The 18,504-nt window shown below is 45.6% G+C and overlaps 1 protein-coding gene across 1 annotated transcript in view; it reads right to left on the reverse strand.

Annotated features, from left to right (window-relative positions):
• The window catches only part of LOC121327399 (dedicator of cytokinesis protein 2-like), a 457,752-nt gene that overhangs the window by 65,936 nt on the left and 373,312 nt on the right, over positions 1-18,504 (reverse strand). The window contains exons 31-35 of the mRNA XM_041271445.1: positions 11,816-11,916; positions 10,801-10,859; positions 9,384-9,532; positions 2,976-3,061; positions 306-462 (exon numbers count right to left, since the gene is read on the reverse strand). Of these exons, the coding sequence (XP_041127379.1) occupies positions 306-462; positions 2,976-3,061; positions 9,384-9,532; positions 10,801-10,859; positions 11,816-11,916 (552 nt within the window). The remainder of the gene's footprint in view (positions 1-305; positions 463-2,975; positions 3,062-9,383; positions 9,533-10,800; positions 10,860-11,815; positions 11,917-18,504) is intronic.

Here is an 18,504-nt window from a genome sequence, read left to right on the forward strand (position 1 = left end):
GTTTGTCCAGGTATGTGTGTGTGTGTGTGTGAGTGTGTTTGTCCGGGTGCGTGTGCTTGTGTGTTTGTCCGGGTATGTGTGTGAGTGTGTGTGTTTGTCCGGGTGTGTGTGCGTGTGCGCGTGCCTGTGTGTGTGTGAGTGTGTTTGTCCGGGTGCGTGTGTGTTTGTCCAGGTATGTGTGTGTGTGTGTGTGTGAGTGTGTTTGTCCGGGTGCGTGTGCTTGTGTGTTTGTCCGGGTATGTGTGTGAGTGTGTGAGTGTATTTGTCCAGGTATGTGTGTGTGTCCTGGGTGAGCAGGCACTTACCAGCAGGTTGACGGTGCACCTCATGCGGTAGGCCTCGTTCTCATCGTACATCACCGCCCTGTAGTCAAGCAGCCGCTCCATCAGCCCTGTCACCATGGCAACAAAGCGCTGACAGGGCTGGGCCAGGTGGGGGTACTTTTTGCAGCAGTCCAGGAGGCTGGAGAGACATGACATGGCAGGAGTCAATTCATAACACCATAAGAGGTGCAAGCGAAAAAGTGAAGAGCCTTGATTCACAATGTAAGTACTGACTGATAGGTTTGCTAAGAAAACAATGTAATAAATGCATTTACAATAGAAATACATTCACAAATGCTTTGAAAACTTTTTAAATTGTGCATGTAAACAAAAGCTTGTATTTTTTATATAGAAATCACACATATAGAAGGAAATAGTTACACAATAAAATCCAGATTCATTTTGGGACTGACATGACTATCTGACTGCCCTTGAACCCACCAATTATTACTTATAGAGTTTTGAAAACACAGACCTCTTCTTTGGAGAACACAGTCTTCCTCCAGGGAAATGATTTCCACTGTGTGACAAACTGGGTTCTCTCTTCATTATGTTGTGCCTTCACTTTGAAGCTTTAACAGGCAGGGTCCCTGATTAGATGGCTCAGATAAATGAGAACCGTGTTCCCAGCATAGCTTCTTTTTGATATTGCACTGTTTCTATACAGTAGACTGCTAGCCCAAGTGAACACGCTCGTATATCTGGAACAAGTACGCAGTTGAAGGATGATTGTATTGATAAAATATACGGTTTCCATTAACATTGAGGATTAAATAACATTTTTACAGTTTGTTGATTTTTTTCTTTTCTTTTCTGTGGGTGTCTCTTAGTGGTAAGAAGTCATGACTGAGTGAAAGGGGCGGGTGGCGGGAAGAATTAAGTGGTGCATTTTTGGGGGCTAAAGTAGTAATATGTTGTTAATTTCAAAAGAGCCACGTTTCCAGCAGTGCTGTAAATCGATGTTCTTTTAGTAATTCTGAAACTGAAACAAAAGTGTGCTCCTTTCAGTTACTTGTGTGATAGTAAGCCCCTCCCCATCCCATTCAGAAATATAAGATACAGACGAGTCCACTAACACAGCCCAATGGTCTGTTTATCTAGACAAACTTTATTTATGTAGCACAGCAAATTTCACACGCAGAACAAGATTTCCACGCTTGTTGGATCGAATTGGATAAGAGGTGTGGATCCCTTCAAGAAGAACACAGCCAGGATGCACTGGGACTCCTGTTACTACTCCTTTTCCATTCCAGCAGAAACACCCAATTCTGTCTTGACAGAAGATTTGACTGCTGCTCAGCGTGGCTGCACTGAAGACAATGTGGTTTGAATAGTGTGACAGCCTCTCTAAACTCTGGGCTCCAGATTTCACTATAGCCGCAAACCAGTTCAAGCACTCACGTACAGGGCAAGACTGACTGCCCTCATAGACACAGGTTTTGTCAACGTCGATGCTGGTTTATTCATACATGGAAGAGGAGGGTCACACACTGTCTCTATAGTATAGAAGCTCAGCTCAGTTACAGGCTTGTGATGGAGTCAGGGAGTAGGCTGATGGCAGTTGGCAGATTTACAAAAACACAGCTGCTCCCCTAATGGGCAAGTTTACTTAGAAAACCAAGTCTCTTCTTCCAGAGTGAAAGTTTTATTGATATGATATACAGGTAAATAAAACTGCTAAACTTGATATAATTAAATAGACACTGAAGTTTGAAAGAAAACCTGCTTATTCTGGAACCATACATAGCAGTGGCAAAATATGAGCAGGGTTTATACTTTGTTTCCCAACATACCTGTTACAAGAAGAGAACTATTCAAACAAGAGAGGACGCGGACCAGGCTGGACATGGGAAAGGATGGTGGGGAGAGGTACTGTACACACATCAGGGATATCATGAAGAGGAAGTGAGATGAAACAGGTCTAATGACTGTTTCAAAATTAAAAGAGCAGGCAAAAGATGGAAGAGAAAGTAAAGAGCATTAATAACCCAGATCAAAGGGGTTACAGCTAAGGAGCCAATTCCTTCAAAGCAGCACAGGCACCTCAATGAGATCTACATTCAAGAGCACATCTTACAGTGAAAATATGAAATGCAACTTTAGTCTCTCAATTCCAGTACAAACTGCCCCCCTCAAATAGTAAAGTATATAATGAATAATCTGTTTATGTTTTGTTTCATCCCTCTATGCCTTCAGCAAGTGCTGTGCATAAGCATGAATTGGGTTCATTTTAACAAAGTGTCCTGAGACCCCTCACAAAGTAAATTCAAATGTCAAGAAGGCTTGTGCAAAATGAAAAAGCCCACAGGAAGTCTTTATGTACGCACCCACAAGACACTGTCCCAAAACAACATCATGAAAACCTGCACACTGCACGCCAGCTATGACCTCATTCTCCACAAGGAATCCCAGACTCTGCAGTAATTAAATGATGAACAGTAGAAGCTGGTCCACTGAGCTCACAGGTATATTTTTAATGAGTGCTGATTGCTGGGCTAAGGGAATTATCAAACCCCTTTATGGTCATTTACAATCCTGCCCTACCTCTCAATTTGCTGTTTTCTGAATGATCTAGCGTTCGTTTGCTTCAGCCCCCATCCCATATCCCCTCTCTCATACTCTGTGCTCAGGAGTTTGAGTTTGGAGACTCACGTTTTCTGGAAGAGCTGCTTGTACTGCTCGTCCCCCCGGCCTCCCTCCACCTCGCTGTCCAGCTTCTTGATGATCTCGTCTTCGAACTGACAGTGAGAAGAACACAATATTAGAGAGATCTGTTCAAACCCATGTATTTTTTACTTAGCTCATAGTGTGACTTACAGCCCCAACAGCTGTTTGAAAATTTCAGATTGACCAAAAGGGTTCAGTGGGTCACTACACAGCAGCAGCAAAAACATTCAAGAAAATCTTATTGGGCGCCTGACACCAGCTGAATTCATGAGAAGGGAACTGAATGAAATGAAATGAAATAAGTTGTTTTGTTCTTACAGTTTTAGGAACAAACCTCTGGAGCTTTCTAGGTTTCTGTCTAACTGCAATTTTTTTTGGCTGCAATGGGAGAGCTCAGGGTCACAGCATGCCAGGTACCCGAGGCACGGCAGTCAGAACATGCAGATAGCAAGCAAAGGCAAGAGCGCATTTCAGATAGCTTACGTGCTATTGCAAATGGATATGCTGCACATGTATAGTTAATCTTAAAAAGCCCAGACGAGACATGATGAGAACGTCAATGGTTTTCTAAGAGCTGGCTCAGAAGCTTTGTTAAGCGTCACATGAAATGCTGCATCTGGCAGTGGAAAGCAGCATGGAAAGTTAGACCCCTGCTCGACTCAAAATAAAAGCAGATACAGTGCGTATTAAACATCGTTCTGAAAGGGGTCGAAACTGCCCCAGTGCTACTTCAGTGTCACTTCCCAGTTTTCTAGTAAACATAATAAAGATCCAAGTGGGCTATGAACCCGACAGCATCATCACTGTGATAAAACAGATCATAATTACCGTGTGCCGTGAAATACTCATTTGGAAAATTAGGTTTGTCAATGGAGGTCAGTATAAATGAGGACAATTAACATTTGAAGCTTGTGTGCCTCAGTGAGTATCGGGTGTATGCAGAGGCGTGCGAGCGCATGTGTTAGGGGAGGAAGGAACATGATAGATCAAAACACAACAGTGAGTATTGGGTGTATGCAGAGGAGTACGAGCGCATGTGTTAGGGGAGGAAGGAACATGATAGATCAAAACACAACAGTGAGTATTGGGTGTATGCAGAGGAGTACGAGCGCATGTGTTAGGGGAGGAAGGAACATGATAGATCAAAACACAACAGTGAGTATCAGGTGTATGCAGAGGAGTGCGAGCGCATGTGTTAGGGGAGGGAGGAACATGATAGATCAAAACACAACAGTGAGTATCAGGTGTATGCAGAGGAGTGCGAGCGCATGTGTTAGGGGAGGGAGGAACATGATAGATCAAAACACAACAGTGAGTATCAGGTGTATGCAGAGGAGTGCGAGCGCATGTGTTAGGGGAGGAAGGAACATGATAGATCAAAACACAACAGTGAGTATTGGGTGTATGCAGAGGAGTACGAGCGCATGTGTTAGGGGAGGAAGGAACATGATAGATCAAAACACAACAGTGAGTATTGGGTGTATGCAGAGGAGTACGAGCGCATGTGTTAGGGGAGGAAGGAACATGATAGATCAAAACACAACAGTGAGTATCAGGTGTATGCAGAGGAGTGCGAGCGCATGTGTTAGGGGAGGAAGGAACATGATAGATCAAAACACAACAGTGAGTATTGGGTGTATGCAGAGGAGTACGAGCGCATGTGTTAGGGGAGGAAGGAACATGATAGATCAAAACACAACAGTGAGGCAGACGAAGCTGCAGCAATATGAAGGAGGTAAAATAATATTATCACTTTTGAAGAACTAGCATTTGTTTGATTGGAGGAGTCAGTATTGACATCTCATTGTAGGAGTTTAGTGGGCCACAATAAAGCAGGGGTGGTATTTGTCCCGTGGTGTCCCCATTCCTTTTAGTGGATCACAATAAAGCAGGGGTGGTGTTTGTCCCGTGGTGTCCCCATTCCTTTTAGTAGATCACAATAAAGCAGGGGTGGTGTTTGTCCCGTGGTGTCCCCATTCCTTTTAGTGGATCACAAAAAAGCAGGGGTGGTGTTTGTCCTGTGGTGACATCATGCAGAGATTGATTCCAGGGCCTCTATTCTCACAAGTAATACTACTCTACGATACCATGACTTTCAAACAGGGCATCAACGACACCAGTAAATGTATTGCAGTTTACTACAGAAATCACAATAACCAAAACAGTTAAAAATAAATCTTTTGTGCTTTTGTAGCAGCAAAGTCTGCAATTATGGCTGCATAATCCAGTTTTCAACAAATCTGGTGCACAGTCAATGTTGTACCTAATCCAGTCAAATGTTCCTGCGACATTGTAGAAAGTAAATACTTCTTAATGACTTTCATGTTCCGGGATGAAAAGCTTCTCTGCCCTGATGCTATTGTGACAGGCACAGTCCAAAGCGGACGCAAGGCAGTGCTGAGGTTAGGATTCAGGTCTAGGAAACGTCCCTTTTAGATGTAGTGAGAAAATGGTAAAATGGCTAATAAGTCATTAGTTGTGGTGCACACTTGAGGTGCATATGATTTGTTTTTACAGTAACCAAGCCATGACAACTGGGACCCCCTTGCTGCCTCAGGCCCTCATGCAATTGTATAGGTTGCATGTGCCTTAAACTGCCCTGACTGTTGAGAGGATCTTACTGACTTTCACTTGCAATAGAGATGAGCAGTTTTCTGATCACAATAAACAGCCATCAGATCTTAAGAGTAGATTTCTTCAGATGGTATGGAAATGAAGAGCAGAATCATTGTTAGAAGGTATAGTCCCCACGGATGTATAATGTGTAACTGGTTTTCTAGTACCCTATTTCTGTGCCTCTTTGATGTGCACTAATCTCTGCTTATCCTTGAAAACGACAGCAGCTTTAAATCCTGTAGGTATATCTAACTGACTTATAGGAATGTGCCATATCTGGGATATAAAATTGACTTCTGGTGCTTAACAAAAGGTACAATAAAAATAAAAAAAAACACTATTGAAACACCTCCTTTCCACACTGCAGCCCAGCATTCTAACCACGGAGCTACTCAAACCCACTGCCTTCCACACTGCAGCCCAGCATTCTAACCACGGAGCTACTCAAACCCACTGCCTTCCACACTGCAGCCCAGCACTCTAACCACTGAGCTACTCAAACCCACTGCCTTCCACACTGCAGCCCAGCACTCTAACCACTGAGCTACTCAAACCCACTGCCTTCCACACTGCAGCCCAGCACTCTAACCACTGAGCTACTCAAACCCACTGCCTTCCACACTGCAGCCCAGCACTCTAACCACTGAGCTACTCAAACCCACTGCCTTCCACACTGCAGCCCAGCACTCTAACCACTGAGCTACTCAAACCCACTGCCTTCCACACTGCAGCCCAGCACTCTAACCACTGAGCTACTCAAACCCACTGCCTTCCACACTGCAGCCCAGCACTCTAACCACTGAGCTACTCAAACCCACTGCCTTCCACACTGCAGCCCAGCACTCTAACCACTGAGCTACTCAAACCCACTGCCTTCCACACTGCAGCCCAGCACTCTAACCACTGAGCTACTCAAACCCACTGCCTTCCACACACTGCAGCCCAGCACTCTAACCACTGAGCTACTCAAACCCACTGCCTTCCACACTGCAGCCCAGCACTCTAACCACTGAGCTACTCAAACCCACTGCCTTCCACACTGCAGCCCAGCACTCTAACCACTGAGCTACTCAAACCCACTGCCTTCCACACTGCAGCCCAGCACTCTAACCACTGAGCTACTCAAACCCACTGCCTTCCACACTGCAGCCCAGCACTCTAACCACTGAGCTACTCAAACCCACTGCCTTCCACACTGCAGCCCAGCACTCTAACCACTGAGCTACTCAAACACACTGCAGCCCAGCACTCTAACCACTGAGCTACTCAAACACACTGCAGCCCAGCACTCTAACCACTGAGCTACTCAAACCCACTGCCTTCCCCACTGCAGCCCAGCACTCTAACCACTGAGCTACTCACATTATGCAATATTCATGGAGCAGGATGCCTAATAGATGATTTGGCTCAATGGTCCATCTTTGCTTAGGAGTGTTCCAGGTCTGAGTAGCAGGATAAAGAGATCCTTCATGTCAGGATTATTGAAGTTCATTGGATGAACTTTGTGAAGCTACATTGTTTCCCTACAGCTAACACAACCCTGTCTGCTTTTCACACTGTACTAAAGCATCCAGGAATGCTTGGGCAGGTCTCAGAGTGAACGTTGAACCATGACATTTGTTTTAGAATTTTTTGTTTTGCTTTGGAGAAAAGTCTTCTTTTTTTACATGTGAAGAGTTATATACATTAACATTGAAACAATAGCCTATCATAGTGTTCAGAGGGTGAGGATGGTGAGCTGAATCAAAGGGCTCTCTCTGGATCATAACGAGCTGTAATTCCAGGATGATTAGAAGAGACTTTTTCTTTTTAATGTCCTTGTGTGTTGTGACACAAACCATTTCAGATCACTCCGATACGAAGCAGAACACTGCAAGCGACAGATAAGGGAATGAAACAGCATCTCTCTAGTGATTTCCTAAATTTGCAACGGATTGAAATTGTTTCAGACACAAAGCACTCCTGTCACTGTTGGACTGGATCTTGTCAGATTGCTGTGGGGCTCACTTTATATATTTATACTGGAAAGATCAAGTCTTATTTCACTGTCAGCACATCAGATAGAGTTATAACCTGTTCACACTACATACAGCACAGCAGATAGAGTTATAACCTGTTCACAGTACATACAGCACAGCAGATAGAGTTATAACCTGTTCACAGTACATACAGCACAGCAGATAGAGTTATAACCTGTTCACAGTACATACAGCACAGCAGATAGAGTTATAAGCTGTTCACAGTACATACAGCACAGCAGATAGAGTTATAACCTGTTCACAGTACATACAGCACAGCAGATAGAGTTATAACCTGTTCACAGTACATACAGCACAGCAGATAGAGTTATAACACAGTACATACAGCACAGCAGATAGAGTTATAACCTGTTCACACTACATACAGCACAGCAGATAGAGTTATAACCTGTTCACAGTACATACAGCACAGCAGATAGAGTTATAAGCTGTTCACAGTACATACAGCACAGCAGATAGAGTTATAAGCTGTTCACAGTACATACAGCACAGCAGATAGAGTTATAAGCTGTTCACAGTACATACAGCACAGCAGATAGAGTTATAAGCTGTTCACAGTACATACAGCACAGCAGATAGAGTTATAAGCTGTTCACAGTACATACAGCACAGCAGATAGAGTTATAACCTGTTCACAGTACATACAGCACAGCAGATAGAGTTATAACCTGTTCACAGTACATACAGCACAGCAGATAGAGTTATAACCTGTTCACAGTACATACAGCACAGCAGATAGAGTTATAAGCTGTTCACAGTACATACAGCACAGCAGATAGAGTTATAAGCTGTTCACAGTACATACAGCACAGCAGATAGAGTTATAACCTGTTCACACTACATACAGCACAGCAGATAGAGTTATAAGCTGTTCACAGTACATACAGCACAGCAGATAGAGTTATAACCTGTTCACAGTACATACAGCACAGCAGATAGAGTTATAAGCTGTTCACAGTACATACAGCACAGCAGATAGAGTTATAAGCTGTTCACAGTACATACAGCACAGCAGATAGAGTTATAACCTGTTCACAGTACATACAGCACAGCAGATAGAGTTATAACCTGTTCACAGTACATACAGCACAGCACAGCTGTTCACAGTACATACAGCACAGCAGATTATAAGTTATAACCTGTTCACAGTACATACAGTGAATCATGTCAATGACGTGAATGGCAGTCACAGAGCTTGTTGATTATGCATTAGTCAGGTTGTGTGGACAAGGTATGACAGGGATTTACAACAGGGGATGAGATCTCACTAGCCTCACCATTAGTTTGCATTAACCATTATGCACCAGGACATTTCTCCACCTGATGTCTGGTTATTCATAGCTGTAGAGATTGCAGCATGGCATCCTACGAGACAGGCTTTGAGGGGAGGCAGCATAACGACCATTGCACACGGCAGACACTCTGCATAGAGTTCAACAAGGACTATGTGTCAGCCTCTATCATTATTATAGTGCACACCAGCTCTGTATGATAGCAGTGACACCAAACCACGATACACAGATAGAGAATAAGTGGAGACCAAGTTGTTATTGACTCTCAAAGTTTTGAGATCAATCAGCTACTAGGAATTGGACAAGCACCGAAGGGCCGACTGGCCTCCTTTCATTCGTAAGTTTTTTTTCCATTCTCGTGTAAGCTATTTCATTATGAGCTACTCCGCTTGGCAGTGGAAGTGACCCTGTGTAAAGTGAATGCTGCATGGCGGCTGGCGACGTACCGAGCTGAACTTGGTGGTGAGGCTGTACTCGCACAGCATCATGTCGAAGAACAGCGGAATGGTAGAGCGCTGCAGCTCCACATGCGGCACCAGCGTCATCTCCAGGATCGGGCCCACGAGGTCAGGGATGAAGGAGATCTGGTGCTGCCCTGAAAAGAAACACACACACGCACTGTCATGAGAAGACCTGCCTGCCCAGATCACAGCAGTATCAACTAGGACCAGGATAAAGACAATCTTGTAAACACCAGTACAGGACAAATTTGACATGTCACGTCCGCACACATCTCATTCAAATGTCTATATCATGGAAAGATCATTTGCGTGTGAATGAATACTTCCTCCATTAATGATACCAAGTTCATTTTGAAAATTAAAATACTGAATTATAAAACCTCAAACACTGGCCCTCAGGGATCCTTTGCTTCAGCAGTAAATAATTCTCCAGACAGCCACAGCTTGTTCCTCATTGTCATGCAATCATTCTGGCTCCAAGTGTTAATTAATGTCAATTTATGGACGAAGGGTAGTGCTTGACACAAAATCATACCACATAAATCAGTCAGGCAAAAGGTATTTTCTGCAGGGTTGTTGTCAGAAGATTTACAGGTCTGCTTAGTTAACCTTTATCTTCTGGATTGTGAATTGGTCACATGTTAATAGTTGAGCTAATTGCATTCACTGTTTATTATAGTGACATATCTGGGCCAACCCTTCCTGCTGGCTTGCCTATGACAGAGCTTGATACAGTGGAGCGGGTTAAAAACCAACCGAACTGGATGGGTAGAGTTAGCTGTTTTCTCGCAGGCTCAAGACCTGGATGGCTGTGTATGAAGCTCTGTGCTGTAGATGCAGCACCCAGGTATCTGGTCTACCATAGCAATGTTGTGGAACTAGAATACCTGACAGCATGGATCTCAGCATGAGTTTGCCTGACCTGTGCACCGTACTTGCGAGCAATAAAAGTGCTTTGGATTTAGTATAATCTTTCTTCGTGTCCTCCCTTTCACCAAAGCAATAACCACGACAATAGTCTACGTACAGGTAGAGGCAATAGCAAACCCAAGCGCTCAGCTCACGCTCTGCAGATTAGATTTCTACAGTCAGTTCAGCCAATTTCAGTATATAAGATAAAAGTTTCACCGATGAAGGCACTAACAAAATGTTTGTCAATGTGCCTACATTGTTTGTCAACCAGCACAGGCAGACAGGACTCGTGATGGAGGCAAGCATATGGCAGCTTGAAGAGCTGGAATCGAGGGACTGGCTGACATTGCATTGGTGCCATAGGAGGCTGTCTCCCAGCAGTCTCTTCAGACTCCTCCCTCAGTATAGATTTCCGCTCTGCTTCTGAATTGCACTGTGTTGTGTGTGTTTAGTTACCCAGGCCTCCTGCCTAAATTCACTGGAGCCTTACCCAGATTGCACCACATGTCCCTGATTGAAGCACCCAGAGCTTCTCGCATATCACCATACCTGCAGGAGAAAAAACAAAGAGAGAGAGCAAGAGCGAGAGAGAGAGAGAGAGAAGGAGAGAGAGACAGAGAGAGCAAGAGAGCGCGAGCGAGAGAGAGAGAGTGAGAGAGAGAAAGAGAGAGAATTTGAATTTTAAAATTTCTTTAGACTAAAACACATACAGCAACATCAGTGATAGAATCACATTATTTTTTTAAAAAATAAAAATGAAATTGCTATCTTCACCGACCCCATACACTCCCTCCTCAATGCACCAGCCCATCTTAAAATAATCCATATCTTGAACCATACTGTAATAAAAGAATTCTGGTTGCAACCAGGACTCGAAAAACACACGAAACATCATCTATACCAGCGCAGGACATTCTGTTCTTGCGGGATTTCAAACTGGCTTCTCTTGACCTGGAAGAAAGTTGACCAGGGCACATCGATAGTGGTATTTGTAAGAATATTTAATATTAAAAATCAGCATCTCTTTATTAAAAAGTGGTTTGTGGCCACGATGCCATGCAGGACGTGCCACTGCAGGTCCTCGGAGCACTTTGGCAGGGGCAGTTTGGACAGCACCTTCCAGGACAGGAGCGTAGACTCATCCAACGCTAGGTGAGCCCTCCACTTGGTGTCAGTCAGGTCTCTTAATGGGGGGTAATGAAGTGCTTTGACAGCTGTGCTGTACAGCTGCCTCTTCTGTGCAGAGTGGAATTGTAACTGTATTAAGTGTTATTTTTTAAAAACAAGCCAATGATGTTTTGGAGTAAAGAATGCTGTACTGTAATTACACAAGCATCTATGTTACGACTGTGTTATTACAGTGTGATTACAGTGTAGTTAGACACACGTATTGTCAATTGTTTCCAAATGTGCAAACCATGCAAAAAAGGTACATTTTCTGTAAATTTTTATTTTGCCTTCTTCCAAATGGTCAGCTGGGATTCATGGCTGACGGACACACTCACTTGTACAGGATGGCGGAACGCTTCACCTGGGAGTAGTTTTCCAGCTGCAAAGACTTCTGGGTGAGAAAGGCTACGGCCAGGTGGAAGTAGTTGTTCCAGAGCTGGAATACAGAACACACAGACACACGGAATGAGAGGGAACATTCCAAACAGAAAACTAAATGCACGGAACCAACATGTACATGCTGCCAATCTGTCTGGTGAGTAATGCAATAGGCACATACGTAAGAGGCTTCAACCGCCTGGGAAGTGATGATATTAACGTACAACACACACCCTCAAGTGCCTTACTGCACTTAGAAAATGGGTTACTTAACTACTAAAGTGATTTATTATATCAAATATCCTTCTGCCAAGACTACCCTAAGACAGCCCATTATAACGTCTTTAAATCAAAAAAACTTAAAACAGAAATGCATAAAAAAAATACATTTTTATAGACATTGAATTGATTAAAAACATGAAGAGTTATCTATAGCTGTTGAGTTGAACATTGGCATTAAAAGTGCAGTTTTGAAGATGCATAGGCATTGTGTCTAGATTGTCATTCTGAATACCAGGTTGAGCTGCAGCAAGCTAATTGGAACAGCCTGCCGTTTGTTCTGTCCTTGTTCTTGTCTGAGGGAGTGCAAGAAAGGACGTGGCTCCACAGTGACAGACATTGCTGTGCTTTGAGTCCTGCATCAGTAAGGAGATGCATCGCTGCTGATCTGAGGTTTGTGTAGCCGACTCAGCCAGGTGTGTATGTAACGTTTTTTCATTTTTTTTATTCTAGTGGCGTATGGATATCTAACAGTGATTTACCCCTTTTTGAAAAGAAGTTCCGACCAACGACGATATCGTATAATATCAACACCCCCATGTGACCTGTTTTGACCGATACCCATTTTATAAATAAGTAATAACATTCGACAGGGTGTGCAGCATTTAAAATAGTAAAACAACTACAGCAGCCCTGGTGCGTCGTGAGGCACACCCTGTCGTGAGGCACACCCTGTCGTGAGGCACACCCTGTCGTGAGTCACACCCTATCGTGAGGCACACCCTGTCGTGAGTCACACCCTGTCGTGAGGCACACCCTGTCGTGAGTCATTGCACTTATAAAACGGACAATTAAAAAATCTGAGCAATCGATGATCATGCGATTGCTGTAGATGCTTCCGTCATCCATAACATTTTATAAATGACTCGACCAGAACTGTTGGGTTACCAAGCCATGCTGACGAATCAATAGAATCCTTTAAGATCTGACTTTAAAAAGATTTGGGTTCAACAAGCGATAGTCGTAACAACTGTACGAGCACAGCTGGGTTGAACGGCCTCCTCTCTTTTGTAAATTTCTTTTGCTTATGCTTGTCAGCAAGCCAGAGCTGAAGCACATTTTCAGAGGTCAATAAAACAACTGCACTGGTTACAAACTAGCAAGAGATAACTTAGTCACTGCCAGCTGAAATGCAAATCTGGGAATAAGGTGCATTGGAATTTACTCAAGACACTTTTCAGAACAACAGGAGCTGTACTCAGAAACAGAAGATACCAGTATTTTATATACTGTAAAAATTTTACAAATTACATAATTCAACAAGACAAATGGATGGGTAGACAATGCTTTTACAAGCAAGTTACTTTTATTGCTTGTCCTGCAAACATAATTTCTATTCTTAGATTAAACTCAGAAGCTGTCTTGCAGAAATTGTTTCTTTTGAATACATTATGGACTGAGACCGAGGTGTCTGATAACACAATGTATATTCCTGTCAAATCCACAGCCACAGTGAAATAGCTCCCTCTGAGATTATGGAAGATTAATGTTTCTCGTATAGGTGGCTACATCAGCACCAAGTCTCTAGAAATCAAAACAAGTGGAGCTGTTTAACATGGACCTGCTTCCTCTACCCACCCCGAGTGTGATGCTGTTTAACATGGACCTGCTTCCTCTACCCACCCCTGAGTGTGATGCTGTTTAACATGGACCTGCTTCCTCTACCCACCCCTGAGTGTGATGCTGTTTAACATGGACCTGCTTCCTCTACCCACCCTGAGTGTGATGCTGTTTAACGTGGACCTGCTTCCTCTACCCACCCCCGAGTGTGATGCTGTTTAGTGGACCTGCTTCCTGAGTGTGATGCTGTTTAACATGGACCTGCTTCCTCTACCCACCCCCGAGTGTGATGCTGTTTAACATGGACCTGCTTCCTCTACCCACCCCCGAGTGTGATGCTGTTTAACATGGACCTGCTTCCTCTACCCACCCCTGAGTGTGATGCTGTTTAACATGGACCTGCTTCCTCTACCCACCCCCGAGTGTGATGCTGTTTAACGTGGACCTGCTTCCTCTACCCACCCCGAGTGTGATGCTGTTTAACGTGGACCTGCTTCCTTTACCCACCCCGAGTGTGATGCTGTTTAACGTGGACCTGCTTCCTCTACCCACCCCGAGTGTGATGCTGTTTAACGTGGACCTGCTTCCTCTACCCACCCCGAGTGTGATGCTGTTTAACGTGGACCTGCTTCCTCTACCCACCCCGAGTGTGATGCTGTTTAACGTGGACCTGCTTCCTCTACCCACCCCGAGTGTGATGCTGTTTAACGTGGACCTGCTTCCTCTACCCACCCCCGAGTGTGATGCTGTTTAACGTGGACCTGCTTCCTCTACCCACCCCGAGTGTGATGCTGTTTAACGTGGACCTGCTTCCTCTACCCACCCCGAGTGTGATGCTGTTTAACGTGGACCTGCTTCCTCTACCCACCCCGAGTGTGATGCTGTTTAACTGGACCTGCTTCCTCTACCCACCCCGAGTGTGATGCTGTTTAACGTGGACCTGCTTCCTCTACCCACCCCGAGTGTGATGCTGTTTAACTGGACCTGCTTCCTCTACCCACCCCCGAGTGTGATGCTGTTTAACCCCGAGTGGACCTGCTTCCTCTACCCACCCCCGAGTGTGATGCTGTTTAACATGGACCTGCTTCCTCTACCCACCCCCGAGTGTGATGCTGTTTAGTGTGAGTGTGATGCTGTTTAACGTGGACCTGCTTCCTCTACCCACCCCCGAGTGTGATGCTGTTTAACGTGGACCTGCTTCCTCTACCCACCCCGAGTGTGATGCTGTTTAACATGGACCTGCTTCCTCTACCCACCCCCGAGTGTGATGCTGTTTAACGTGGACCTGCTTCCTCTACCCACCCCCGAGTGTGATGCTGTTTAACGTGGACCTGCTTCCTCTACCCACCCCTGTGATGCTGTTTAACATGGACCTGTTCCTACCCACCCCCGGACCTGCTTCCTCTACCCACCCCCGAGTGTGATGCTGTTTAACGTGGACCTGCTTCCTCTACCCACCCCCGAGTGTGATGCTGTTTAACGTGGACCTGCTTCCTCTACCCACCCCCGAGTGTGATGCTGTTTAACGTGGACCTGCTTCCTCTACCCACCCCGAGTGTGATGCTGTTTAACGTGGACCTGCTTCCTCTACCCACCCCCGAGTGTGATGCTGTTTAACATGGACCTGCTTCCTCTACCCACCCCCGAGTGTGATGCTGTTTAACATGGACCTGCTTCCTCTACCCACCCCGAGTGTGATGCTGTTTAACGTGGACCTGCTTCCTCTACCCACCCCGAGTGTGATGCTGTTTAACGTGGACCTGCTTCCTCTACCCACCCCGAGTGTGATGCTGTTTAACGTGGACCTGCTTCCTCTACCCACCCCGAGTGTGATGCTGTTTAACGTGGACCTGCTTCCTCTACCCACCCCGAGTGTGATGCTGTTTAACGTGGACCTGCTTCCTCTACCCACCCCGAGTGTGATGCTGTTTAACGTGGACCTGCTTCCTCTACCCACCCCGAGTGTGATGCTGTTTAACGTGGACCTGCTTCCTCTACCCACCCCGAGTGTGATGCTGTTTAACATGGACCTGCTTCCTCTACCCACCCCCGAGTGTGATGCTGTTTAACGTGGACCTGCTTCCTCTACCCACCCCGAGTGTGATGCTGTTTAACGTGGACCTGCTTCCTCTACCCACCCCGAGTGTGATGCTGTTTAACGTGGACCTGCTTCCTCTACCCACCCCGAGTGTGATGCTGTTTAACGTGGACCTGCTTCCTCTACCCACCCCGAGTGTGATGCTGTTTAACGTGGACCTGCTTCCTCTACCCACCCCGAGTGTGATGCTGTTGGACCTGCTTCCTCTACCCACCCCGAGTGTGATGCTGTTTAACGTGGACCTGCTTCCTCTACCCACCCCGAGTGTGATGCTGTTTAACGTGGACCTGCTTCCTCTACCCACCCCGAGTGTGATGCTGTTTAACGTGGACCTGCTTCCTCTACCCACCCCGAGTGTGATGCTGTTTAACGTGGACCTGCTTCCTCTACCCACCCCGAGTGTGATGCTGTTTAACGTGGACCTGCTTCCTCTACCCACCCCGAGTGTGACCTGCTTCCTCTACCCACCCCGAGTGTGATGCTGTTTAACGTGGACCTGCTTCCTCTACCCACCCCCGAGTGTGATGCTGTTTAACGTGGACCTGCTTCCTCTACCCACCCCGAGTGTGATGCTGTTTGACGTGGACCTGCTTCCTCTACCCACCCCGAGTGTGATGCTGTTTAACGTGGACCTGCTTCCTCTACCCACCCCGAGTGTGATGCTGTTTAACGTGTGCTTCCTCTACCCACCCCGAGTGCTGTTTAACGTGGACCTGCTTCCTCTACCCACCCCGAGTGTGATGCTGTTTAACGTGGACCTGCTTCCTCTACCCACCCCCGAGTGTGATGCTGTTTAACGTGGACCTGCTTCCTCTACCCACCCCCGAGTGTGATGCTGTTTAACGTGGACCTGCTTCCTCTACCCACCCCCGAGTGTGATGCTGTTTAACGTGGACCTGCTTCCTCTACCCACCCCCGAGTGTGATGCTGTTTAACGTGGACCTGCTTCCTCTACCCACCCCCGAGTGTGATGCTGTTTAACGTGGACCTGCTTCCTCTACCCACCCCCGAGTGTGATGCTGTTTAACGTGGACCTGCTTCCTCTACCCACCCCCGAGTGTGATGCTGTTTAACGTGGACCTGCTTCCTCTACCCACCCCTGAGTGTGATGCTGTTTAACGTGGACCTGCTTCCTCTACCCACCCCCGAGTGTGATGCTGTTTAACGTGGACCTGCTTCCTCTACCCACCCCGAGTGTGATGCTGTTTAACGTGGACCTGCTTCCTCTACCCACCCCTGAGTGTGATGCTGTTTAACATGACCCTGCTTCCTCTACCCACCCAAACGATGCTGTTGAGGTAATCTGTTCCTCTGTGGCGTCTGTACTGGGCACATACAGGAAGCAGTCTTGGCAAGCTTATGGTAACCCACACTGACGTTGTCATTGAAAAATCACACCTTTAGTTGGATCAGCTTCACAAACACGTCAATTAACTTGGTTTTAAATCAGAGGATATCACGGCTAGTTTTTAAGTTGTCACAGTCAATAAAAAGTGTTTAACAAAGACAGCAATACCTACTGAATATTTATCCTGGTATTTTCCACAGGGGGTATTTCACTACAAATATAAAAACATCTAATTTATGTTTTTATAGTAAACCTTTAAAATCTCAAAGCAGTGCTGTGGTTAGCTACAGTGTTCTTGCTCAAAGCAGTGCTATAGTTAGCTACAGTGTTCTTGCTCAAAGCAGTGCTGTGGTTAGCTACAGTGTTCTTGCTCAAAGTGGTTAGCGACAGTGTTCTTGCTCAAAGCAGTGCTGTGGTTAGCTACAGTGTTCTTGCTCAAAGCAGTGCTGTGGTTAGCTACAGTGTTCTTGCTCAAAGCAGTGCTGTGGTTAGCTACAGTGTTCTTGCTCAAAGCAGTGCTGTGGTTAGCTACAGTGTTCTTGCTCAAAGCAGTGCTGTGGTTAGCTACAGTGTTCTTGCTCAAAGCAGTGCTGTGGTTAGCTACAGTGTTCTTGCTCAAAGTGGTTAGCGACAGTGTTCTTGCTCAAAGCAGTGCTGTGGTTAGCGACAGTGTTCTTGCTCAAAGCAGTGCTGTGGTTAGCTACAGTGTTCTTGCTCAAAGCAGTGCTGTGGTTAGCTACAGTGTTCTTGCTCAAAGCAGTGCTGTGGTTAGCTACAGTGTTCTTGCTCAAAGTGGTTAGCTACAGTGTTCTTGCTCAAAGCAGTGCTATAGTTAGCTACAGTGTTCTTGCTCAAAGCAGTGCTGTGGTTAGCTACAGTGTTCTTGCTCAAAGCAGTGCTGTGGTTAGCTACAGTGTTCTTGCTCAAAGCAGTGCTGTGGTTAGCTACAGTGTTCTTGCTCAAAGCAGTGCTGTGGTTAGCTACAGTGTTCTTGCTCAAAGTGGTTAGCGACAGTATTCTTGCTCAAAGCAGTGCTGTGGTTAGCTACAGTGTTCTTGCTCAAAGCAGTGCTGTGGTTAGCTACAGTGTTCTTGCTCAAAGCAGTGCTGTGGTTAGCTACAGTGTTCTTGCTCAAAGCAGTGCTGTGGTTAGCTACAGTGTCCTTGCTCTTTCATTAAAGATTTCATTATTTTAAATCATTAAAATAGCAAATCAGTGACTGTTACCATCTTTAAATGTATTTTTACATCCAGCCATCGCTCACTGATTGGATAAAATCAATGTTTGTGTTGCACTTATTTACTTGCTCTGCAATGTTGTGCATTTTCTAACTCAGTAACAGGATGATCAAATATCAGAGA

The sequence above is a fragment of the Polyodon spathula genome, chromosome 2 (assembly GCF_017654505.1).
Source record: "Polyodon spathula isolate WHYD16114869_AA chromosome 2, ASM1765450v1, whole genome shotgun sequence".
Lineage (NCBI taxonomy): Eukaryota > Metazoa > Chordata > Actinopteri > Acipenseriformes > Polyodontidae > Polyodon > Polyodon spathula.